This window comes from Lepidochelys olivacea (assembly GCF_965140295.1).
Source record: "Lepidochelys olivacea isolate rLepOli2 genome assembly, chromosome: 3".
NCBI lineage: Eukaryota > Metazoa > Chordata > Testudines > Cheloniidae > Lepidochelys > Lepidochelys olivacea.
In genome coordinates, this window is record NC_140413.1 from 51,682,204 (window position 1) to 51,709,789 (window position 27,586).

The 27,586-nt window shown below is 42.1% G+C and overlaps 1 protein-coding gene across 1 annotated transcript in view; it reads right to left on the reverse strand.

Annotated features, from left to right (window-relative positions):
* The window catches only part of EYS (eyes shut homolog), a 1,492,075-nt gene that overhangs the window by 625,312 nt on the left and 839,177 nt on the right, over nt 1–27,586 (reverse strand). Inside the window, exon 29 of the mRNA XM_084624916.1 lies at nt 7,303–7,555. Coding sequence (XP_084481042.1) covers nt 7,303–7,555 — 253 coding nt within the window. The remainder of the gene's footprint in view (nt 1–7,302; nt 7,556–27,586) is intronic.

Below are 27,586 nucleotides of genomic sequence, written 5' to 3' on the forward strand. Positions count from 1 at the left end.
ATTAAACAAAATGATGCAAAATGTAAGATACTTGTACATGTCAATATGATTATTGCTGATTTTTTTACAATGCTCATCCAATGTCCAAGGCACTTTACAGACAGGCAAGAATACACACTCCTTGTCCTAAAGGGCTTACAACCTAAGCAGAAAGGAAAGGTGGTTTAATATAGGGCAGTGGTCCCCAAACTTTATATCTCATGTCCCCTTATCCCTGTCCGCACCTCCTCCCCCGGCTCCCCGGAGCCAGAACTGGGGCGGGGATGCAGCTTCGGGAGTGGGGGACTTGGACAGGGGTAAGGGACCTGAGGCTGGGGCCACAGCTGACAGCACGCACGGGGCCAGCAGCCGGGACCCCGGGCACAGGGCTGGGAGCAGAGCAGGTTGGCACTCCTTCCCTGCCCCACCCCATGGGGGCTGGCCCAGGCCCCAGCCACACACCCCAAACACTCCTTGGCGCCCCCCCCATGAGGTGCGCCCCACAGATTGGAGACCTCTGATATATTGGATGAGATACCATATTAATAAATACAGTAACTTTATGACCTTTATTCACCATAAACACTATGAATTAAGACCAGTTACTTGCCTTACAGAAACTGTAGGTCTTTGAGATGTGTTTTGTACATGGATTCCACTCGTGATGTGCATGGGCCCCATGCACCTGGGATCAGATTCTTTTGGCCAGCAATGTCTGTTGGGACCACACTGGGCCTTAGGTGCCCTTATGCCCCACACCTGAGGGCATAAAAAACAGAACGGGCTCAACCATTCCTTAGTTCCTTTGCCAATACAGAATCCCAGAGGAGTAGTACACTGTATTAGTGAGGAAGTAGGTTGGGGTTATGGAATCCATTTGTACAACATATCTTGAAGAACCACAGTAGAATACATAACCTTTCTTTCTTCTTGGAGTTATTGTCCACATAGATTCCACTATTTGTGACTAACAAGGAATTGTTGGTGTGATGGTATTAGGAGTCCCATTATTATTATTTCATTATTCATTTGTATTCCCATAGAGCATAGGCACCATAGACCAGGACCCCATTAAGTGAGATGCTGTACATACACAGAACCAAAAGACAGTCCCTGCCCCAAGAGGCTTACAATCTGAATATAAGACAAGGGCAGATAGGTATAGGTAGATGTACAAGTAAACAATAAGACAATATTGGTCAGCACAGAAAGCAGTGGTGTCTGCACACCGACAGCCTAACGTCTCAAACAGTGACCGCACAACAGAACTACCAAAATAGGCAATCTAAACACTTTTACAAAAGAACAGTGTATCTTGTAAACGTGTGGCCTGCATGAATCTGCCCTACATAATTCAGAAATAGGGACAGTCATCATAGAGGAAACAGGCTGTTTGAGTGCTAATGAAATAAACTCTAATGTGATCAGGTGGATCCTACTTGGCTAGCTTGTAACATGTTCTTATGCAGATGGAGACTCATTTGATAACCTCTGTGAGGCTATTGCCAGACCTGTTTGTAACCTTGTCACCGAAGGCCACAGCAAAGATCTAGGAACACTCCTGAATGACTTTGTTTTATTCAGGTAATAAGACAATACCCTTACAACATGAAGTATATGATATTCAGCTTTCCCCAGGGCTGAATGAGGCTTGGGGAAGAAAACTGGTAGATGAATAAAATGGCTCACATGGCACTTAAACAATTTTGGGCAGAAGCCTGGGATGAGGCCTGAGACTAACCTTGTCCTTTAAGAAACATTACATAAGGGAGGCCCTCCATGAGGGCCTGAAACTCCCCTACCCTTCAAGTTGATGTAATGGCTACTAAAAAGGCAGACTTAACTGATAAGTGGGATAGGGAACTGGTTGCTAAAGGCTGAAAGGGGAGAACCCATCAACCCTTTTAATTCTATATTGAAGTCCCAAGAGGGAAGGGGTTCCCGAAACAGGGGGAAAACATGTGAACGGCCCTTAAAGAATCTAGCCACTGAAGGGTGAGAAAATACAGTATGGCCCTTGATAGGAGGGAGATGTGCAGATATTGCTGCTCACTGGACCCTTACGGAACTAATATAATGTCTAGATTATTCCAGGGTTAGTAGCTAATCCAATATCACTGAAATTGATGTTCTCAAAGGAGATGGCCCAATAGAAAATCTTTCCCACTTAGCTTTACATGTCCGCATAGTTGAAACTTTCCTGCTTTGGAGTAGAATGTTATGAATTTCAGCTGAACAGCTTTTTTTTTTTTTTTTTTTTTTTGGTGAGCGTATGATCTGACTGTTCTTCTGTGAGACTGTTGGACAGATCAGGCAAAGTGAGTGGGGCTGCACTGAGAGATTCACCAAATCTGAACAGGAGAATTGCCTGACTTATGATTGGGCTATTATCATAATTCATCTATCATTTTGCTTCCTCAGGACTTTTGCTATCATGCAGATCGGTGGTGGGGAGGCATATGTAGTCTCAATGTTGACGAGATAAGAAAGGCATCTGACAGAGTGCCCCGTGTGGAGCCCACTCTGGAGCATGATACCTGGTATTTCTTGTTGTTATCTGGAGCAAATAGGTCAGGAAGGACATGGAGAGGGGCATTGAGCCTACTGAATATCTATGAAAAATGATTAAAGAATATTAAAAACAATTATTTTTTTTTAATCCAGGACGCAAACTAAAACTTAAATAACTATCTATAACAATACTAACTGCAACAGTCACAAAAGAGCAGGTGAGCCATGAAAGATTCCATCTGACTGCCGTGGGCAATAAGAAGGAACTGAGGGACAGCTGAACCTACGACCCCACCCCCACCACCCTTTTATGTCTTCATTTGGGAGGAGTGGGTGAATATCTATGGCACAGGTGCAACCCCAACAGAAGCTGCTGTTGTACATACATGAAGCCCATGTGCACCAAGAGTAAAGTACATGTGGATAATCACTCCAAGAAGAATGATTTCTCTTTCCACATACTAAAAAAAGTTATGCCAAAATGCAAGTGACAATATTGTGGTCCCTGCCTTTTACATTCAAGAAAACTTTGTATTTTCTCTTCATGGTCCAGATTCAACAAAATAAAAGTAATCCAGTTTTCACAATGTAAACCTTAAGCAAAGGCAAAGAAGCTCTGAAAGCTGGAAGCCTTTCTCAGGATTCACTGCCATTAATTTTACAGGCTTTTCCTGGTAAAAGGCAGAAGAGTGTTTTGAATATATTCCAACAAAATCAGTATTTGTATAGAAGCTTTAAAAAAATCTAGTATTTTTATTACTTTAGAATTCATAGGCCTCTTTTTAAAATGTTTTTTTCTAAACATCCAGACCTCATTTCTGAAAGTGTTTCTGTATTCTTACAGATATACCACTAATGATTGTTCTTAATAAAGTTTTAACCACAGTTTGACTCCTATTTTAGAATCAAAACTAGCAACATAATTATAATATTTTATATATAAAAGATAGTTCTCTCCAGGGGTAAAAAGTATAGAGCCACCTTGGTCTTTCTCTATTTTTGAAATTAAACCAACCCCCCCCCCCCCAAAATGTGAAGAATTGTTCTCTGTGTTGTATCCAAGCAGACAAAGATTATTTTTGATTAGAAAGAAAGAAAGAATAACACAAGTTATACCTGAAATTTTGAAAGATTCATTGTAATGAATTGGACTTGTTCAGTCTCTGATTGCCTGACAGCAGTATAGCAGTCTCCAACCTACTTCTATATTGATCTGATAGCCTATGTGGCAGTGCATGAAGGATAACCTTCTGTGTCAGGTACAGCAGCAGGTGTCATATCCATTGAACTGGCTCCTGCCCTGATTACAATGAATCTGTTTTGAGCACCTGGCAACCACGACAGGCTCTTTCATCTCTGTATAAAAAACACCAACTCAAAAGTTTACTGAATATAAATGGGAAACTCACCAGATAATATCAGCTGATAGAGGGCAGGAGTTGAGTCCACTGCAGACATATTATATTTGGGTAAAAGACTGTTTAGACTTGTAAGAAGTTCCTTATCATGAATATCAGTACTGAGTGTCCTTCTCAAATATTCCCAAGAAGTACTGCTAGACTTTTATAAGGCAGAATTTAAAGTCAGATAATCAGCATGAGATGATAAATCCTGTGTTTCTAATATTTTAGGAGAATGTATTTCTACATGGGGCAATTGCCCAAGTAAAACTGAGTAAGATAGCATGTCACTGGAAGATGCAAATAATGAATTCCCTTCAGGGTAATCGACCATTGTGTCTATATACTGAACTTCCGTAGACTGAAGGTGCATATCCAGAACACTTGATTGAACTGTTTTGGAAAATATGTTGAGAGTCTCATCTGGATTGATCTGTAAATTTGTTTTGTGATCAGAAGAACTATCTGCTATGTGGCTGGTAACTGGTTCTTGAAGTGCACCACTCAGCTGAGTATGTAAGAAAGTATCTTGACCCTTTAACTGAGACATGTCCATAATGACATCATATAGATTTGATTCCAATGGTAGAATTGGTTTTGCCATCAGCTTCTCAGAAGCAGTTAATTTTCCTATCAGATAATTGTTGAAAATGATGGTTCTATAAAGATGGTTTGTGAAGGTACAATGGTTATACAGTCTGAATGAATGCATGGAAAAATAGTGTTCAATTCTTGCAAGGTCATAGATAGAACATATCCTTCTGTTAGGAATTTAACTGTACTTCCTTTAGTGGGATATGAGGATGACAGTTCTGTGTACTCCACTGATGATGATATTTCACTAACTGAAGAAAACAAATGCCCAGAAGTAATAGCAGTAGCTCCCATTAGTGTGAACCAGCTGGTTAATATTATTGAGTTCATCCAGAATGTCTCATAAAAAGGGGACTGTTTGCTATGCAAAACTTGATCTGAGAATTCAGCAGAGGGTTTTATTTCAGTCATAGAACACGTTGTACATGTTTGGCTTAATTCACTTAAAGAATCAGCAGACTGTGATTTGATGTTTGTGAGTCTCTGGTCGGTGGATGAAAAGGTAATAACCAGACATTCACTGGGAAGGGATGTTTGCATTTGGGCTTTGTGCATAACTAATAAGCTAACGAAAGCTGCCTGTTTTTGAAAAAAATGTCTTAACAGGAGAATCAAGAGCTATTGAGGGGTTCAGTAAACTCCAGTGCTCTCCTACTGATGTTGAGAAAACAGATGACTGTTCTCCAGTACCCTCTTGAGGCAATCTAGAGAGAATTGAAGGTGCACTCGAAGAAGCAGTTGTAAGCAGGCATCCATGGGAGAGTAATGAGTAACTATTTAATTCAATCTCAACTCCTGGTATGCTACTAATTACTGAACTCACGTCTGTTGCCGATAAAGAAACAGTCTGATGGCTCTCTAATGATGAAGCTTGTGTTGAGTAAACAGAAACTGTCATTAAGGAACAACTGATAAATGGGGTCATATCATACTTATCCTGGGGAAGCAATCCTGACATTAATTCTATGGAAGTACCAATGGCCAGATGTGGCAGAGGTATGATGTCAGATTTTATTTGTGCTGAGACTAGAGCAGCAAAACTAAGAATTTGTGGAGAGAGAACATCTGTTGAGGAAGCTAGCCTGAATATTGTTAAAGACTCTCCAGTGGCAATTACTTCTCCTAGTCCATTGCTTTCAAAAGATATGCTGGAGTTTAAGCTAGCCACATTAGTGGTCAGAAGAATCCCATAGCTGACAATGTCTGTCTTTTTCAGACCTTTAAGGATAAAAAGTAGAAAAGAATTAGAAGAAAATAAAAAATGAACAACTTTGGCCCTGGGCTGAATCTGCAGCAAATTGCACTGCCACCTACATACCATTAATTCTCACCAAGGCATTATATAGCAGACAAATACAACTCCATAAATCATATTCTTAATAAAAGTGTAAGAGAGGTTTTAGTGACCTCAAGAGCTGAGTAAACACAAACCCTCCCATTACTCACTTTCTGTGTGAGGGCCAGAGTCAGAACAAATGGCATTGCTGAGAACAGAAGTATTAAATTTTCTAAATCAATATAAAAATGAATGAATTACAAATATTTGCCACTGAGAACTTCAGTGAATTAGTTGATATGATGTGTTGGAAGAATTACTGTCATATTTACTAATTGGATCTCAGACAATTTGGTTACCTACATCAACTAGGACTATTACCAACTTAAAAAACCAACATAACTGCAACAAATCCTGAAACGATTAGCCTCGACAGAAAATCAAATGTTAAATAAAACTGCATTACCTAAATAAAACGAGGACCTCTAAAATGACTTACTTCTTATAAAAATAATCACTTTGGGGGACACTTAAGATAGAGGCAAGCAATTATGGCATTTAATGTACAATGTCCATCATATTTAATACCATTAATTAAACGAATAGATCACAATTTAGGGTGTGCAGCTGGAGGTATAATCTCCAGTACTTACTTTGATTAAGCTCGAGTGCTAAAAATAGCAGTGTAGCAAGGCATGCATAGGTGGCGGCAAAGCCTAGGGTTCCTGAACACTTACCTAGGGCCTTGGGCAGGATTACACTGCTATTTTTAGCGCGACGGCTTGATCTAAGCAAGCACATGTATATCTTTGAAGCTGCAAATTACACCTCCAGCTGCAGTGTAGATGTACTATTAGACATATGACGGTCAAAATACACCACTACCCTTACAATACTGTTCAATTTTAGAGAAAAGGTTTCCAAACTAGTGCAAGGGACTTTCATTTCTCTGCATGTGAAAAACACAACTATAAACAGTTAAAATGAACAAAAGCTTGATGATATTGTTGTAGATGTTCTTATGTATAAAAACATTTCTAAGCAAAGAAAAGGATGCACTGAGTGAAGATGTGAACTAGAAAGAGAAGTCTAAGGTCCCCATAGAGCAAGACACATTATCTGCCTGCTGCCGACAAGCCATGGAAGAAGGGGAGGCTGGAATTAGGATCAGAGAGAGCTAAACAGGATATAAGGCATACAAAATTGTACACACCAACAAAGCTAAATGAAAACCAAATGATGAGAGAGTTCAATTTTCTGCACTGGTAGGGTCAGGTACTGGGACAGGAAATCATTTTCTGAAAGAAAACACCAAACTTCCAATTATGTTTAGACAGATTAACCAAGGATGGTGAGAAAACTCACATAGAGAGAATGAGGCATAATAGAAAGAAAGAGTTAACATTTGGAAAACAAACAAACAGAGCCAAGGAAAAGAAAACATTTTTGTTCTACACTGTCACCTGTTATAAGGCACTAATAAAGAGACAAGTTTCAACATGTGGATTCCTAAGAGCTTTATTCATTCTATCTCCATCTTACCTTGGGATATCTGCATTGTATGAAAATCAGGAGTAGCATGTTTAGACCAAATCCCAGTAGAAACAGGAATTGCTGGAGTAAGGTCACTGTCTAAAACCTCAGTAGGGGGCACTCCATCCATTTCAGTGGTAGTTCTGTTGCTCTGGGGGATAGCAGGTAAACAGGTGATATTGTTTATTCCATCATTGCAAAGAAACCCAGTGGAGCAGGTCTGTATTAGGCAATCATTGTAATTAAGCTCACAGCTTCGTCCCTGAAAGAGAATTTTTAAAAAGCCATTTTTGAAGGCCATTTGCATTTTCATAGTCACATTAGATAGTGCAAATTATTGCTTTCTTTTGATCTTAAAATGCACTGTGTTTATACTAGGCTTTAAGAACTTTCCAAAACTAATCTAATCTGACAGCAAAGTTTGCCCAACTAATTTCATGGCAAAATGTATATTTCTTGATTTTAAAACAACAATGCCATTTTGTCTTCCTCTTAATACAAAAAACAATTATTAGTAAAAATAAAGATCTGTTTCATACATAATGTACATTAGCAAATATCATAATAGTGTTGCCACCAATAATAAAAGTCCTTTTAAAATCATATTCTGTATAATACAACAATACCCTGGTTGGTGGTTAACATACAATAATACAGAAGGTACTAAACAAAGTATTTATCTTTACACCAACCTGCATGTTTTGTTCTGATTCTATAATTACTTTATGTTCTATTGTCTGGCAATATTGATAGCCCTTTTATGCTTTAACTTGATTTATGTAGCCTGTTGCTGCCACATCTTCACAAAGCAGCTTGTAGCACACTGAAATTGAAGTTAGCTCTTGGGGAAGAAAGAATTGTAGTGTATGTCTAAATAGTCTCAGAATGAATTTCACTGTGACTCTCCGTTTTTATAAACAGGGTACCCAACCCTTGGGAAGTCTGAAATATCCATCAATCATACATTCAAAATACCTATCCACAGTACAGTTACAAAGGGAAGAATGAATGTAGTTTCTGGGATAGTAATTCTGTGTGTCTGTCTATAAAAGATATAAACTCATGGGTAAATTAAATACACACTGGCACACAAACATTAAAGCCAGCTTTGGCTTTCTTTTTTAGTTCAGCTAGCCTTCCCTGTTCATTAAAAAAACATACTTTCCAGTGTTACTCAAGCACCTGGGAAAGAATGGTGACTTGGCTTTACAGGAACTGGGGTTTCTTTTAGATGTGTGGTACAATTGGATCCCACTTCTGGTGTCCATGAATTTCATGAACATGTGATTGGATTCTTTTGGCCAGCAATGTCCATTAGGGCCACACTTTCTCTCTGGATGTCCTCACCCAAGGGCAGAAAAGGCAGAGCCTGGCTAATTGTCCCTCAGTTCCTTTGACAACACAGAAGTCCAGAGCTCTAGGAGTCTGCAGAAGTGTGGAAGGAAGGTGGGTTGTAGCATCCACGTGAACATCTTGGAGAACAACAGTAAGGTACATAACCATTTTTTTCTTCTTTCAGTGATTGTCCATATAGATCACACCTCCCGGCTTGACGGTGGGAGCGAAGGAGTTCTATTTAAACAAGGATTGCAGGACGGCTCTACCAAAGCAGACATCCAGTCTGGAAGCCTCATCTAAGGAATAGTGCTGGGTGAATACGTGGACTCATTTCCACATAAGCATCCTGTAACTTTCTAAAAATAAGAATGTTTCTTAAGGCATCAGTGCAGGCTGCCTCAGGTGGAGTGGGCTGCAATGTGTATACATGGATCTTACCTCGCTAACCCACAGCAAGATCTTATAGTTAAATATCCATTTAAGCAGTTAAGAAGATATGGCCTGAACCTTAATGTTGCCTGCAGAGGTCACAAAAATCTAGGGGAGTTCCTGAAAGGCCACGTCCTACCAAGATAATATGATAGTGCTCCCAACATATCAAAGATGTCTAGTTTAGCTTCCTCTTAATTTAAATGAGCTTTGGGGAAGAAAATTGGTAGGTGAATAAATTTATTCAAATTAAAATCTGACTTGATCTTGGTCAGAAACTTGGGCTAAGGCCTAAGAGTCACCTTATCTTTATGAAGTACCATGCAACATGGACCAGCTTTGAAAGCCTGAATTGCACCTACTCTCCAAGCTGACGTTAAGGCTTCAAGGAAGGGTTGTATAAGAACAGCTCACTAGGAGCTCACAGAGGAGGCCCATTTAGCCTATTAACACTATATTGGGGTCCCAGAGAAGTGTGGAAAATATGAGCATGAGACCATTGAAGAATTTAATAACTGTACAGTGAGAGATACGATATATGGCCCTGAATATGAGTGTAATGTGCAGAAATTGTTGCTAAATATACTTTTTATGGAGTTGATGGGAAATCTCAATTGTTTTAGGGCTAGTCAATGGAACAAAACAGAAGAAATGTGATTGTCAAGGGTGTCAGGTGATTTTGAGGATCCTGAGATGGGATATAAAAACTCTACACTGGGCAACAAGGGGTTGAGGAGCTGCTCTGGGCTCAGCCAGCCCTGCCCCACCACACCTGCAAGAGATGCACAGACTGGAGAAAGAGTTAAAAAGGAGCAGAACAGCTTATCTGTGGACAGGCAAGGGAAGAGAAAGGACCTTTACCTTGCAATACTGAGGAAAGGGCTGAGGGAAAGCAGGATTTCTCCCATTACCAGCTGCCTGATTGTCCCTCCCTGAGGGAAGGGAGGTCCTGCCTCTGATAGACCCTGAGAAGGAGACATATTCCCCTCCCACATTCTAACCCAATTTATTTATGTTAATTCCCCATGTTTTGTTTATTGACTACCCCTGAAAGGGAGAGATTTGATACTGACCTGACCAGAGTGCCAAAGCACACGGGGAGGCAGCTGCCACCCCAAGAAGGAGAGAGCTACCTTGACAAGCCAGCCCCAAGTGGTGAGCTGACCCCCTTCATACACTCCTGTTACAGACTGTGAACTTTGGACAAAACCACGGTGATAGGAAGTGGCCCAGGGATTGAGATCTTAAGGTGCTCGTAGGTGTCAGACCCTTTTGTTGATCTCACAGGGCTCTAGGACAGAGCCCCGTAGATTTGAGGGCCACAGCTCCCCTACCAACCCCACACCCTTCACACGTCCAAGGGTTACAGCCCCCTGACCACTAGGCAACTCTCCTCATGAGCAAAGACCATCACAGATGCCCAAATAGAAAACTTTTCCCCACTTTGCTTTGTAAATCAGTCTCGTAGAGTTTTTTTGAAGTGTGTGTTGTTTGTTTGTTTTTGCTATGAACCAGAATGTTTTGAACTTTAGCTGAATGGCTCCTTTCTGTGGCATTTAATCATTTGGCATGTTGGCTGCCAGATGTAATGGTGCTCATTTGAGTGCAGGATCTGTCTGTGATTCTGTGAGACTGTCATGCAGCATAGGTAATGTGATTGGGGATGCATTGACAGGGTGGTCAGATTCAAGCACAAGAATTACTTGGTCCATGCTAGGGCTAACATGATCACCAAGCTTCTGTATGATATCAGTTCCCTGAGGATGCTAAGTATCAACAGGACTGACCAGTAGGTGTGCATCAATCCCATTATCCAAAAGTATCTGAGGAAGGTATCTGATTTTCTAGAGAACTCTGAATGCATGGCAGGTACAGCGCATAATCTGATTAAGTAGGCAGAAAATCCAAAACCAAACAGCCTCTTAAAAGAGTGGAGATAACCTGACCCTCTCCTCCCCCATCCACTGAGCTGGCACATGGCTCTGATATTGTCTGTCAGCACTTGGATTGTGGAAACTAGACTGTGGGAATTATTCTTTGCATGCCAGGCAGAAGGCTCTGAAATCCACAATATTTAGTTGAAGATAGGCTTCTTGTGGAGAACACATGCTCTAAATCTGTAGGCACTTTAAATGAATCCGCATTCCTGAGTGGAAGTATCTGTCACCAGAGTCTGGGCAGAGGTGAGGAGAAGGGTACTCCCTTGAAAATATGAAGGCAGCCTTCCACCAGTTTAACAAAGAGAGAACTTCCTGGTAGATTGTCATCTGGAGGTCCATGAGATGTTTGTTTAGCAGATACGCTGATTTTAACCACCTTTGCATGGAGCATAGAGGAAGTCTGGCAAACTGTGTCATGTCGGTGCAGGAAGCCATAAGACCAAGAAGTCTGAGGCATGCTCTTACTAATATCTTTGGATGAGCCTTAGATAGTTGACAAGGACCACTATAGTTTGGAACCTTTCTTGTGGGAGACAAGCACTCACTGACCGCACATCTATGATGGCTCCTATGGACTTTGTAATTTGAGTTGGAGTGAAAGTGGATTTTTTCCCTTTTTATTTTGAAGCCCAAATTAGAAAAGAGTCTTTGGATTACATGGATCAAGCTGTGCATATTCTGGGGAGATGTATTGCAGATGAGTCAATGGTTGAGATAGGGGTACACCTGAATACTTTGTCATCTCAAATAAGCTGCCACCATGGACAAGCAATGGGTGAAAACCTTCAGTATTGTGGAAAGATGAAAGGGCATGATCCTGTATTGGTAGTGAATCTTCCTTACCCTAAATCTGAGATATTTCCTCTGAGCTGGGTGTATGGAGAGTTACCTTGAAGGTGGAGAGAGACAAACCAGTCTTGAGGCTCTAACAAGGGGATTATAGAGGTTAGAGTCACCAACCTGAACCTGAAATGATGGATGAGCTTGTTGAGATGTTGAAGGTCCAGGATAGGTTGCCAACCCCCTTTCTTCTCTGGGATTAGAAATAATTGGAGTAGAACCCTTTGCCCCAGAATACTAAGGACATATCCTCCACTGCTTCAAGTTGTGGCAGGGATGCCATGTCCTGTTTCAACAGTGTCTTGTGAGAAAGGTCCCTGAAAAGGGATGGGGAAAAAAAGATGGGTGGTAGGTAGGTCCTAGAATTGTAGTCAATACCCCTTTGCTGACAAGCTCTAAGACCCACTGGTCCTTGATGATGCCTGCCCAAATGTTCCAGAAAGGTGCAAAGTGGTTGTCAAAAAGTGATTTGTGTGAGAAAAAGTATAGATCCTTTGTAGGTTCTGCCAGGCTCTGGACTATGAAATCAAACTTGCTCTCAAGAGAAAGATGTGGAGTTCACAGAAGCTGAGGAAGTGGAACAGGGGTGCCCGCATTGGGATCTCTGGTTCTTCTTTAGTGTTTTGCATGTTCTCTGTGATTTATAGTAGAATGGGATACAGGGACTCTGCTTGCAGAGCCTTTGGTGTCTGGTTCGCTTTCTCCTTGGGGATGGGGTGTGCAAATCCAGAGAGCACAAGATAGCGCCAAGAGCCTTTTAACAAATTGAAGACTTTGTCAGCCTTGGAGTTTAAGTCACAGCCCTAAAAGACAAGATCCTCTATAAATGTCTGAATCTATTTAGATATCCTTGATGACGGGCACCAGGAGAATGTTTGCATCACCACAGATATAGCCATAGTGCATGCAGCAGTGTCAATCACATTGAAAGCAGCCCTCAGCGAAGTCTGAGCAATCATCTGCTCTTGAGCATGATCTAGGATATGTGACCATGGTACCAGATGCAAATAAAAGTACTCAAATATATTGGGAGGGACTTGGTATGTCTGTCTGCTTCTTTGGATATTGTTGATATTGATGTTGGAGTCTGCCACAATTCCTTTGCAAGCTGCAACAATCCCTCATTAATAGGCATGGCAAGTCTACCAGGCATGAAAGAGGATAGACTGTTTAGCTGATTTTGTGACTTCTCTTGCTCTAGCTCCAGCTCCATCAAATCTTGGAATGCCTTACTATCATCCATTGGACAAGGCATGGAGGGATTCACTGCCTCAGCAGGGGCCAATGATGAAATTGCTGCTGGGATCAATTGTTCCTCAGCATTTGTTTGTTGACTCTCCTTGCTCTCCTCCTCCTATTTATTTAGGATCTCTGAATGCACCAACTGATTTGGGTTGGGAAGGTCTATACAATCTCCTAGTGGAAGGAGATCTAACATTATAATAGGGTGGCAGTGAAACCTGGCTTGCGAGAATTGGGATGCATACTCCAAGGTGCCGAGTAGGGCCATAAGTGATGACAAAATGAATATTGGACTGATGGACACAGAGGAGAATACCAGTGGGGCCTGTTCCTTGTGAGACGTAAGCCTTTTCCTGTTCAGTGAACATTTTCTTGAGTTCCTCCCTAATTCCCAAAGTGATAACCACAGAGAGGAAGAGTAAGCAGAGGATGATTCCCTTCTTAATAAATAAGGGGAAAACGAAAAGGAGTATTTCTTCTCCAGCAGTGGGGCAACCCTGTCTTGTATGGTAGGGTGTTCCTGTGTCTCTTCTATCCAGGAAGGGAGGTGAGTTGGTACAAATGCCAGAGTTCCTGCTTGTATAAGTAGGATGATAAAAATGGTACCAAGAAGTTCAGGATGGCGATGCTGAGTACCAGAATGTTGGATTCCCAGAGTCCTGGATACCAGTCAGTCAGTGCTGGAGGAAAATATGGTCCCAGATTTCACCAGTACCACAGACATTAATTTCACTATGGTTCCTATGTACCAGAGGGACCCATCTTAGGTCATTGCTATGCTTTGATTGCAGAGCCTGAGACAAGTCTAACACATGGTGACTTTTGAGTCCCTCTGTCACAGGCCCTGGGGGAGATCCCTATGTCTTAGCCCTGAAGAAAGACTTAGCTGCTTTGTTTGTCTCAGAAACTGACATCTTTGAGTGAACCTGAGAGCTCTAAGGTGAACCACAGTTCACAGGAGCACTCAGGGATAAAGCCTGTTCAAGCCTGTAAGAACCTTTCTCCTGAGTATCTGAGGAGGCTTTCATGAACGCTTCAGGAGGAATTATTTAAGGCTAGCTTCTCTTGCCTTGAGAGTTCTCTTGGAAAAGGAATGACAAAGGCACACATATCGTTTGTTGTTCAGCAGAACAGCCACATCACAAGAGGGGCAAATTTTTAACCCTGGGGAATTTGTATCAGTCATAGAGGCTAGATCCTGATACCAGGAAAGTCCCTATCAGTAACAAGTCTTTTTTTTAAGCCATCAGGAATAAAAATAATCAGAAAAACTGACAACTATATTATCTAGATTAATATACTAACTAGATATATATGGGATTTGAGTCATGCAGCGTGCAACAGAAGTGGACAATGCCAAACATTCTGTGTCATACCCACAGATGATTTAAAAGAACTGTGGAATGCTTGGACTGTTCTGATTTTTATACCTCTGGGTGTGGGAGGGTTGTGAGGGCATTCAGTGTCCAGGCATGGCCCCAATAGACAGTGCTGGCCAAAAGATTCTGAACTTGCATACCTGGGGTGCACGCTCACCAGAAGTGGGATCCATGCGGACTATTATCAGAAGATGAATAGGAGTGTTTGGACTAATATGAAACTGAATTTCAAGTCCAATTAAACCCTGATGGAATTAAAGGAAGCTCAGAAAATGAACTAAAGAAAAGATAGAGTTAAGACTAACTTTCAAGCTATATTGAGAATTTCTCATCACAAAGATAAAAACAATATAACCACAAAGTTTAAGAAGTTTTACACCCTGCAGCATATGCATTAGCAGACTGCATATTCATGAACTGCAGATGCTACCAAAACCATCCCAATAAAAGTGTTGAGCCAATGAAAAGCTGATAGCAGCTATTTGAATCCAGCCAAGTCCCTGACAGAAGTGTGTCTTTCACCTTCTGAGAAACTATGGAAAGGGTATAAATCTCTCTGAATTGAGATATGAACTCAGTAGTCTTATCTCAACAGTCTTGTTTTGCATCAGCCTATTCATTTCACCTTTTTCAAGCAAGCAAACTGCAGCAAAACTAAAAGAAAAGAAGCCACAACACAGCAACACGAAGAAGCAAGCTTCCAGTCTAGCAGTGCATCTGCAAGATGATGACATCATCAAGACTTCAGCAAAATTGGTGAAATGGTGATTGCAAAAGCACTACTGAGGGATTAAATTTAAACTATTCTTGTAAAAAAAGTTATGGAATATTGAAATGCCATTGTAATTTAAGATACTAACTTCTCCTGTTAAGCACTAGATTGTTCAGACTCTTTACTCCTGGAGAGGAGACGTAAGCTAACCTTGATAAACAGAAAGAAGAAGTGGGATGTAATTTAAATTTAAAATGGGTAGTATTCATTAATTTGCCTGTCTCAAGACCACTCGATAAGATGATTTGGGTGTGTAAGAAAAAATGTTATTTCATCTAAGTCTTGAATGGCTTCTTCTAAGTAATCAAGTTAACTAAGTTCCATGACCTGGAAAAAAAAATTAAGATTACTTACCTCTGCCCATTATAAAAAGATTTTATGTTACCCATGATCCCTAAACAGGAATTATCAACCCTTAAAGGAAATTCCCTTGCTCATCTATAAACTGTTTTCATTATATATGATACTCTAATGATATGGGGAATAATATACTTTGTTCTTAACTTACCGTTCTCTAAGGTATATTAACTCTGTTGAAAGCTCTCCACAGAGAGATAACCATTATTGACTGCTTGTTTTTGTTTCATTCACCTTTTCCTTTTTTTATTAATACATGTATTTTGCTTTTCTTTCATCATGATAAGAACCTCATGTGACAAAAATAATATAGGTTTGATCCCTGAATTAGCATTTTGAGAAACAATTATTAAGATTGGGCCTATTTCATCATAGAATCATAGAATCATAGAATATCAGGGTTGGAAGAGACCTCAGGAGGTCATCTAGTCCAACCCCCTGCTCAAAGCAGGACCAATCCCCAATTAAATCATCCCAGCCAGGGCTTTGTCAAGCCTGACCTTAAAAACTTCTAAGGAAGGAGATTCTACCACCTCCCTAGGTAATGCATTCCAGTGTTTCACCACCCTCCTAGTGAAAAAGTTTTTCCTAATATCCAACCTAAACCTCCCCCACTGCAACTTGAGACCATTAATCCTTGTCCTGTCCTCTTCTACCACTGAAAAGAGTCTAGAACCATCCTCTCTGGAACCACCTCTCAGGTAGTTGAAAGCAGCTATCAAATCCCCCCTCATTCTTCTCTTCCGCAGACTAAACAATCCCAGTTCCCTCAGCCTCTCCTCATAAGTCATGTGTTCCAGACCCCTAATCATTTTTGTTGCCCTTCGCTGGACTCTCTCCAATTTATCCACATCCTTCTTGTAGTGTGGGGCCCAAAACTGGACACAGTACTCCAGATGAGGCCTCACCAATGTCGAATAGAGGGGAACGATCACGTCCCTCGATCTGCTCGCTATGCCCCTACTTATACATCCCAAAATGCCATTGGCCTTCTTGGCAACAAGGGCACACTGCTGACTCATATCCAGCTTCTCATCCACTGTCACCCCTAGTTCCTTTTACGCAGAACTGCTGCCATTCAGTCCCTAGTCTGTAGCGGTGCATTTCCTTTCTCTCTAGATTATATTTTTTTTAGTAATTTCAGGGATAAAATTATTTGGTGCTCATCACCTACATATACTCTTTTCATAGATTCATAGAATATCAGGATTGGAAGGGACCTCAGGAGGTCATCTAGTCCAACCCCCTGCTCGAAGCAGGACCAATCCCCAATTTTTGCCCCAGATCCCTAAATGGCCCCCTCAAGGATTGAACTCACAACCCTGGGTTTAGCAGGCCAATGCTCAAACCACTGAGCTATCCCACTCGCCCAATCTTTTGCACTCCAAAACCCATTCCATAATTTTACCCAGGATTGATGTCAGACTTACTGCCCTCGTGTTACCTGGGTCATTCCAGTTACTCCTTTTTAAACATTAGGTTTTCACCAATCCACTGGAACATCCCCAGAGTTTAATTTGTTAAAAATCAACAATAGTCATCCAGTGAACATTCTCGGCCAATTCTTTTAATAGCCTTGGATGCCAGTTATCCAGTCCTTGTGATTGACAAATATTTAACTGTAAAAGCTGCTGTTTAACATCCTTGCTAATTACTGATTGAATAGGAAGTATTTCCTAATAACTGTAAGATATGACAGGTTTCAGAGTAACAGCCGTGTTAGTCTGTATTCACAAAAAGAAAAGGAGTACTTGTGGCACCTTAGAGACTAACCAATTTATTTGAGCATAAACTTTCGTGAGCTACAGCTCACTTAATCAGATGCATTCAGTGGAAAATACAGTGAGGAGATTTATATACACACAAAACATGAAAAAAATGGGTGTTATCATACAAACTGCAAGGAGAGTGATCACTTAAGATGAGCTATTACCGGCAGGAGAGCGGGGGGAGAGGAGGAAAGAAAAACCTTTTGTAGTGATAATCAAGGTGGGCCATTTCCATCAGTTAAAAGAAACGTCTGAGGAGCAGTGGGGGGTGGGGGTGGAGAATAAACATGGGGAAATAGTTTTACTTTGTGTAATGAACACATCCACTCCCAGTCTCTAGTCAAGCCTAAGTTAATTTATCCAGTTTGCAAATTAATTCCAATTCAGCACTCTCTCATTAGAGTCTGTTTTTGAAGTTTTTTTGTTGAAGAATTGCAACTTTTAGGTCTGTAATTGAGTGACCAGAGATTGAAGTGTTCTCCAACTGGTTTTGAATGTTATAATTCTTGACGTCTGATTTGTGTCCATTTATTCTTTTACGTAGAGACTGTCCAGTTTGACCAATGTACATGGCAGAGGGGCATTGCTGGCACATGATGGCATATATCACATTGGTAGATGTGCAGGTGAATGAGCCTCTGATAGTGTGGCTGATGTGATTAGGCCCTATGATGGTGTCCCCTGAATAGATATGTGGACACAGTTGGCAACGGGCTTTGTTGCAAAGATAGGTTCCTGGGGTAGTGGTTCTGTTGTGTGGTGTGTGGTTGCTGGTGAGTATTTGCTTCAGGTTGTGGGGCTGTCTGTAGGCAAGGAATGGCCTTTCTCCCAAGATTTGTGAGAGTGATGGGTCGTCCTTCAGGATAAGTTGTAAATCCTTGATGATGCGTTGGAGAGGTTTTAGTTGGGGGCTGAAGGTGATGGCTAGTGGCGTTCTGTTACTATCTTTGTTGGGCCTGTCCTGTAGTAGGTGATTTCTGAGTACTCTTCTGACTCTGTCAATTTGTTTCTTCACTTCTGCAGGTGGGTATTGTAAGAATGCTTGATAGAGATCTTGTAGGTGTTTGTCTCTGTCTGAGGGGTCGGAGCAAATGCAGTTGTATCGTAGAGCTTGGCTGTAGACAATGGATCGTGTGGTGTGGTCTGGGTGAAAGCTGGGGGCATATAGGTAGGAATAGCGGTCAGTAGGTTTCCGGTATAGGGTGGTGTTTATGTAACCATCGCTTATTAGCACTGTAGTGTCCAGGAAGTGGATCTCTTGTGTGGACTGGTCCAGGCTGAGGTTGATGGTGGGATGGAAATTGTTGAAATCATGGTGGAATTCCTCAAGGGCTTCTTTTCCATGATGAAGATGTCATCAATATAGCGCAAGTAGAGTAGGGGCGTTACGCGACAAGAGCTGAGGAAGCGTTCTTCTAAGTCAGCCATAAAAATGTTGGCATACTGTGGGGCAATGCTGGTACCCATAGCAGTGCCGCTGATTTGAAGGTATACATTGTCCCCAAATGTGAAATAGTTATGGGTGAGGACAAAGTCACAAAGTTCAGCCACCAGGTTTGCCGTGACATTATCGGGGATACTGTTCCTGATGGCTTGTAGTCCCTCTTTGCATGGAATGTTGGTGTAGAGGTCTTCTACATCCATAGTGGCCAGGATGGTGTTTTCAGGAAGATCACTTATGGATTCAGAGTAACAGCCGTGTTAGTCTGTATTCGCAAAAAGAAAAGGAGTACTTGTGGCACCTTAGAGACTAACCAATTTATTTGAGCATGAGCTTTCGTGAGCTACAGCTCACTTCATCGGATGCATGCCATGGAAACTGCAGCAGACTTTATTTATACACAGAGAATATGAAAAAATATTCTCTGTGTATAAATAAAGTCTGCTGCAGTTTCCATGGCATGCATCCGATGAAGTGAGCTGTAGCTCACGAAAGCTCATGCTCAAATAAATTGGTTAGTCTCTAAGGTGCCACAAGTACTCCTTTTCTTTTCACTTATGGATTGTAGTTTCCTCAGGAAGTCAGTGGTGTCTCAAAGATAGCTGGGAGTGCTGGTAGCGTAGGACCTGAGGAGGGAGTCTGCATAGCCAGACAATCCTGCTGTCAGGGTGCTAATGCCTGAAATGATGGGGCATCCAGGATTTCCAGGTTTATGGATCTTGGGTAGCAGATAGTATGCCCCAGGTTGGGGTTCCAGGGGTGTGTCTGTGCAGATTTGTTCTTGTGCTTTTTCAGGAAATTTTTTGAGCAAATGCTGTATTTTCTTTTGGTAATACTCAGTGGGATCAGAGGGTAATGGCTTGTAGAAAGTGGTGTTGGAGAGCTGCCTAGCAGCTTCTTGTTCATATTCCGACCTATTCATGATGACGACAGCACCTCCTTTGTCAGCCTTTTTGATTATGATGTGAAAGTTGTTTCTGAGGCTGTGGATGGCATTGTGTTCTGCACGGCTGAGGTTATGGGGCAAGTGATGCTGCTTTTCCACAATTTCAGCCCGTGAACGTCAGCATAATCACTCTATGTAGAAGTCCAGTCTGTTGTTTCGACCTTCAGGAGGAGTCCATCTAGAATCCTTCTTTTTGTAGTGTTGGTAGGAAGGTCTCTGTGGATTAGTATGTTGTTCAGAGGTGTGTTGGAAATATCCCTTGAGTCGGAGACATCGAAAATAGGATTCTAGGTCACCACAAAACTGTATCATGTTTGTGGGGTTGGAGGGGTAGAAGGAGAGGCTCCGAGATAGGACAGATTCTTTTGCTGGGCTAAGAGTATAGTTGAATAGATTGACAATATTGCTGGATGGGTTAAGGGAACCATTGCTGTGGCCTCTTGTGGCATGTAGTAGTTTAGATAGTTTAGTGTCCTTTTCCTTTTGTAGAGAAGCCAAGTGTGTTTTGTAAATGACTTGTCTAGTTTTTGTAAAGTCCAGCCACAAGGAAGTTTGTGTGGAAGGTTGTTTTTTTATGAGAGTATCCAGTTTTGAGAGCTCATTCTTAATCTTTCCCTGTTTGCTGTAGAGGATGTTGATCAGGTGGTTCCGCAGTTTCTTTGAGAGAGTGTGGTTGTCATGGAGTCCCCGGGCTATGCTCTGGAACTGCTCCCCATGAAGCCAGTCAGGACTCTGGGGAAGTCTCCTTTCTGTGAGCAGACTGTCTGCAGGACACACAGCTCACACAGCTTCCACCTTCCTGGGTCTGACCTTGGAGCATTCAGCATCCTCTGCCCCTCCATGTGCTTCCCACAGCGAGTCCGCCCAGGCGGGGTCCTGGGGAAGCCAGAGGGTCCTGCACCCTAACTTCGCAGTCATGACTCTCAGCCATCCAGTAAAACAGAAGGTTTATTAGACGATGGGAACATGATCTAACACAGCGCTTATAGGTGCAGAGAACAGGACCCGTCAGCTGGGTCCATTTTGGGGGGCAGAGAGTCAGACAACCACATCTGCACTTCACTCCTTGTCCCCAGCCAGCCCCAAACTGAAACTCTCTCCAGCCCCGCCCTGTTCTGGGCTTTGTCCCTTTCCCGGGCCAGGAGGTCACCTGATCCCTTTGTTCTCCAACCCTTTAGCTCTCACCTTGCAGGGGGGAAGGGCCCCGGACATCAATTGCCAGGAGACCGTGTGTTGGCCATTCTCTGTGTCCAGACCCCTGCACACACCTGCCCTCTAGGGCTCTGCAACGATCATACACCCTTAAGAACTGCATAGGGGAAACTGAGGCACTCCCACACTATTCAGAGGAAACGTTAAAAACAATCCTGCTTCATCACATCTCTCCCCCCTTTGAGACTGAACTGAGTGAGGTCACTTTAGCCAGTAACCTGGGGAAGTTCAAACCCACAAACGTTCCCATGGATGCCCCAGCATCTCTCCCATTCCTTGGTGGGAGTTATACCAGGCCCTTCCAGTTTTATGCCCTTCCAGTTTATGCCCTCCCTTAGGTCAGGGTTGGTCGATAGCACTCGCATGCCACATGTGGGAGGTTTACGCAGCCTGTGCCCTTTTGCCACCCCAAAACCCCTGGAGGTCAAACTGGGATCGGGTCTTCTCCCAGCGCTCCAGTCTGGAGGGCTGCAATTCGGGCTCTCTTGGTTAAGAGCCCCCATCTTGACCTGGGCCACATACTGTTCACTTACAGAACTAGCATGGAGACATTCCTTTCTCAACAACCTTGTCTCCCCAACAAGCTGGCCAAACACAGCCACTTAGTTATTGGACTGTTTAAGTTTCTTAACAGCTTTCACTCCATCTGAGACCTTCTCAACGCTATCCACACTGGACCTTTCAACAGGAAAGACAGTGGATCCATTCACAACAGAGAATTTCTGGCTGTTAGAAACTGAAACTTTCTTGATTAAATCACTTTCACACCCTTCAGTTGCAGTAAACTGCTTGCAAAGACTCCATGAGGATTCCTTTCCCTAGGGGCTTTTCTATGCAACAATTCACCCTTCACAGAAATTCTGCCCTTACCCTCTTTACCTAGCGCTTGCTCTAGAGGAACACTTTCCTGGCAACAACAGACTCTTTCTGGGTCTCACTTACATCCAGAATCACTTCTGGCCCATCAGGCGGATTCCTACACAATCCCCTTTCAGGCAAACGGACAGACTTCCTAGATAAAAGGTTAGAAGCATTCTCCTTCCCTTTGCCACACACAAGTTCAGGAATCTTTTCCTTCTTGATACAGGTTTCCACACCCTCAGTAGGTAACACAATCAAATCACCTTTCTGCTCTTCTTGTGCCCTGGCTAGGATCTCACCCTGATTAGACAGAGTTGCTATACCCTTTCCTAACAGCACACTAGCAACGGGCAAAATACAAGCACCAGAATTGTCTGGTCTCTGGGATTTTACATAGACACTAACTGGATGCGACCTAGTTACAGGGCCATTCTCCCTACCAGACACAAACTTAGGACCTGGGCTTTAGCTGAATCCAGAACCGACTCTGAGACAACTGCACCATTCTCAACCATCACAGGCTGAAAGGCTCCTTCTGTCTGCTCCACAGACAAAGAAGAGCAGGACACACTTTCTCCTTTCCCAGACACACGGCTTGGGATCTCATTCCCCTTGTCCCAGCACACAGGGCTGTTCACAGACAACTGCTTGGAGATCAGAGTAGCTCCCTCCACAGGCAAGTCAATACCCCTGACAGACACAGGCACATTTCCTTCACTGTCACACTTCTCCACCCAGCTAACAGGTAAGGTACAGGGACACTCATCTTCCACTCTCCTCACCTTCCCACACTGCTGACTAGACAAAGCCATCAGCTCACAAGGCTGCCTAGGCTCATCCAAACTTTCCTTACCAAGCACCTTGACATTCCCACTGGGGGTCCAAGGGGCCTGACCCCAGGAAACTCCACACAGACATATAGGTTGCGGTCAGGAGTGGGAGCCTGTCCACCTCCCCACCCATCTGGCTGACGGAGTCTATGGCCTTGGGACCCAGCAAGGGAGCTAGATGCCGGGGCTTTTCCGCAGGGTCCCCCGGTTCAAATCTCCAGCCTGCTCAAAGATATGACTATATCATCCTGCTTTATCAGTTATAGAACAGAAATATTTATTGATTATTTCTGTTTTTTTCCCCCTGCATATTGCTTGATGGTGTCACTGGACCTAGATTAATTTATATAGGATTTAAATTGTTTCCCATAAGGGCTTTCTGTCACCTCAGGGACAAGGCCCAAATGTTAAAGGACATAACACCATGTTATGACTACTACGAATGTTTATGTAAACTCAGAAAAACCTGCATTTTAAACTTTAACTTGCTTTAATTTTCTCTGTCAGTTTATTCTATACTATATTTTGGAAAATGAACATAGCCTTGGTTGTTATGATTGGTGATTTGTATAGAATATTTGATGCAAGTTTTTAATTGCCAATTGTATACTGCAACTAGTAAACACCATTTTGTCTAAAAGGCAACTAAATCAGAGTGTCTTAGCACAGAACAGGACACCTATCTTGTCTAAAACATCATTTTTAGACCTATTTTGTCTAAAACATCATTTCGCAAAGAGATTGTTTTATCTAAAACAGCAGACCTTGCAAAAGAGTAAGATCCTGAGATCAAGAGGGTGTTAAGACCAAAGAGGAACCATGAGTGGGGATGTGTTATCAGAATCATAAGACAAGGTAGTAAAATGGATTCTTTTGTAATTACTTTAAAATCTTCCTCCTGGAAATCTTAAGAAAAACATTGATAGTTGAGAAATATTTTGTATTAAACCTTTATTCATTTCCTAAATGTTCAGACAGCAAGCCATTGTACAATGCATACATTCAAATATGTTAGCTAAATGCAAAGCTTCTAATGTAATTTCCTAATACCATTGCTACATAAATGGTAAAAATGCTTTATGTTCCAAAATGGAATCTAATGACCTTCCTAAACTAACTACTAATGTGAAGAAGCCATTTAAATATAGAATATATTAGGGAATTAATTAGCTATCTGGCAAACTCAAACAATTCCTCACCCAACTCAGAAAGACAAAAAGAATAATTTCTTCAAAAGTTGTTGCGGAAACAACTTTTAAAATAACTATTTAAGGTAAAAACTGTCTTTAAAAATACTTAATTTTAAGAAAGACTGTTTTGAAAACTAAAATCTCTTTAGACTTTTTTTTTTTTTTTGCAATAAAAGTTCAGTTCCTGTTTAACACTGATTAAACTGAGCACATATCTTGGAAAAGAAGACTGAATAAAAAGAAACAGTTAAAACTAACCTTAAAACTTATATGAGATTTTCCTGCCCCAGAAGAACAAAGACAATTAGAAGTGTGTTGCATATTCATTAAACAGACTGCCTATTCTGGAGCTGAAGATGTCACCAAAACCAAACCCCGAAGGGATGGAGCTAATGAAAGGATGACAGTAGCCAGCTTGACGCTAAGCAAGCCTGAAAAATATGTTTTCCTATAATTTCATGAAAATAGAAAGAAGCATATAAAACACTCTCTCATACACACTCCCTGCTACCCCACATAGACACGCAGTACTCATCAACTTGTCCTGTCTATTTCTATAAGTAAGCTGCCACAGACAGCTAAGAAGAAAAAAGACACTATCAACAGAGAAATCTCAAGAAAATTAACCCAAGGATGACATCCCCAAAACATGGATTGGGGAGAGGAAATTAACTAAAACACTAGCAATGGATTAGGTTTTAAATCTATTGTAGAAATTTTCTTGGGATAGGGAAATGCTCTTTTAACTTAATATATTAATAGTTTCTCTCTTAATCACCAGATGGTTATATCATATATTCCTGGAAAAACAGCAGGGACTAAACACTGATAAACAAAAAAAGTGGGATTTAATTGGGTTTAAAATTCATAATATTTTCTAATTAGCCTGTCTTTAGACAGCTCTTTAAATGTCTTCTTTTAAATAACTGGTTTAAATATATTCTTTGATTCCACAGGATTGAGTTAAGATTGTTTACATTGCCCATTAATAAAATGCATAGGTTATTTATGATAACCTGGCATGATCCACTTGTCCATAATATTATTTTGCACATCCATAAACAGTTTTTACTTACTAAGACTGGACTCACAATATTGTTGGGAAATAATGTCTTGTATGAACCAAGAGAAAAGAGCCCTGCTAAAGGCAGGCTCACTCTCAAAGATGTAATATCTGTTAAATTAAAGAGGCATACAGAATAGGCTGAAGTGAAAGTACCAGATTAATTTGTGTTGTGTTATTTAGTTTAATATTTCCTCTTCTTTTTTGAAGACTAAAATAGCCCTTATTAATCATTGTGATTATTTTGCTTAGTTTTAATTGTGGAGCCTGTTAAGATATGTGTGATGGGGCATCCACCCCACACTGGTATATAAGGGGTTAACAGAGGCCTAGGGAGACTTTGTGGAGAAGCATTCAATAGGAGAGAGGCTGTAAGCAACAGCCAATCCAGGCCTAGCAGGTTCATATAACAAGAGCCGCAGGGGAGAGCAGGGTCAGTTGCTGCCTGGAGCTCAAAAAGGGAGGACTGGGTTCTTAGCAGGAATGGAAGTTAGCACCATGGAGAGAGCAGCTTCTGGCAGATGGTGAGAGGTGGGAGGGGATGAGAGGGAGATCCTGGCTGGCTTTTAGGACTGACATGCTGAGGCCCTGAGGTAAGGGTGAAGTACGTGCTGGGGCAGCAGGAAAGTGGCCCAGGAAAATGTACTGAGAAGTTGGAGGGGATGCAGCACGTGGCTGCCATCTATAGAGTCCCTGGGTTGGGACCTAGAGTAGCAGGCAGACCTGGGTCGCCCCCCAACTCACCATTGAGAAATTGGCAGCAGGGGAGTACAGATGGTGTCACAACTGGAGGGCTGTGTCATGAAGAGAATGCTGTGGTTGCTGGAATCATAGAATCATAGAATCATAGAATATCAGGGTTGGAAGGGACCCCAGAAGGTCATCGAGTCCAACCCCCTGCTCAAAGCAGGACCAATTCCCAGTTAAATCATCCCAGCCAGGGCTTTGTCAAGCCTGACCTTAAAAACCTCTAAGGAAGGAGATTCTACCACCTCCCTAGGTAACGCATTCCAGTGTTTCACCACCCTCTTAGTGAAAAAGTTTTTCCTAATATCCAATCTAAACCTCCCCCACTGCAACTTGAGACCATTACTCCTCGTTCTGTCATCTGCTACCATTGAGAACAGTCTAGAGCCATCCTCTTTGGAACTCCCTTTCAGGTAGTTGAAAGTAGCTATCAAATCCCCCCTCATTCTTCTCTTCTGCAGGCTAAAGAATCCCAGCTCCCTCAGCCTCTCCTCATAACTCATGTGTTCCAGTCCCCTAATAATTTTTGTTGCCCTTCGCTGGACTCTCTCCAATTTATCCACATCCTTCTTGAAGTGTGGGGCCCAAAACTGGACACAGTACTCCAGATGAGGCCTCACCAATGTCGAACAGAGGGGAATGATCACGTCCCTCAATCTGCTCGCTATGCCCCTACTTATACATCCCAAAATGCCATTGGCCTTCTTGGCAACAAGGGCACACTGCTGACTCATATCCAGCTTCTCGTCCACTGTCACCCCTAGGTCCTTTTCCGCAGAACTGCTGCCTAGCCATTCGGTCCCTAGTCTGTAGCTGTGCATTGGGTTCTTCCGTCCTAAGTGCAGGACCCTGCACTTATCCTTATTGAACCTCATCAGATTTCTTTTGGCCCAATCCTCCAATTTGTCTAGGTCTTTCTGTATCCTATCCCTCCCCTCCAGCGTATCTACCACTCCTCCCAGTTTAGTATCATCCGCAAATTTGCTGAGAGTGCAATCCACACCATCCTCCAGATCATTTATGAAGATATTGAACAAAACTGGCCCCAGGACTGACCCTTGGGGTACTCCACTTGATACCGGCTGCCAACTAGATATGGAGCCATTGATCACTACCCATTGAGCCCGACAATCTAGCCAGCTTTCTACCCACCTTGTAGTGCATTCATCCAGCCCATACTTCCTTAACTTCCTTAACTGGAGTGACAGAGGTCAGAGAATAGACATGACAGTGGGCGAGGCACCATGGGGGGAGGGCATACCAACCTGCAGAGCTAATCCCCAAGATGGCCAGTAGGAGGCGCCAAAGTGGTGAGTGGAGCACCACTGCAGTATGGAAAATAATTTTGTGACTAAAACAGTGGGAGTCACATCCCTAAGTTGGCACTAAGAGAAACAATTCGTAAGAGCTAGCCTACCATTTCATTTCTCTAGACTAAATAATATTGGGGATAAAATTACTTCTCACTCAGCAATATGCACACACACACACACGTCTCTTAACTCAGATATTGTTAACCAAATAAAATAATATTTTACATGATTATCAAACTGTGGGGTTTTAGTGCATCTAATAAATCATTCTTAAACTGCACCCAATTATGATTCAAATTTTCATGATTAAATGTTTCCGCTGGCTCCGTTTTTCAGCTTTGGGAAATGGGCCCTCTTTACCCACCAACTATGTATATATTATTGGTTAGGACTATATTAAGAATATAATAACGGTCATACTAGGTCAGACCAATGGTTCATCTGCCCCTGTATCCTGTCTCCAATAGTGGCTAGTGCCAGAGGCTTCAAGGAAAATGAACTGAACAGAACAGAGCAAATTTGAGCGATCCATCCCCTGTCATCCAGCGCTAGCTTCTGGCAGTTGCTGCTGGTTAGGGCTCAGCTGGAGTACTACGTCCAATTTTGGTCAACAACCTATAGAAG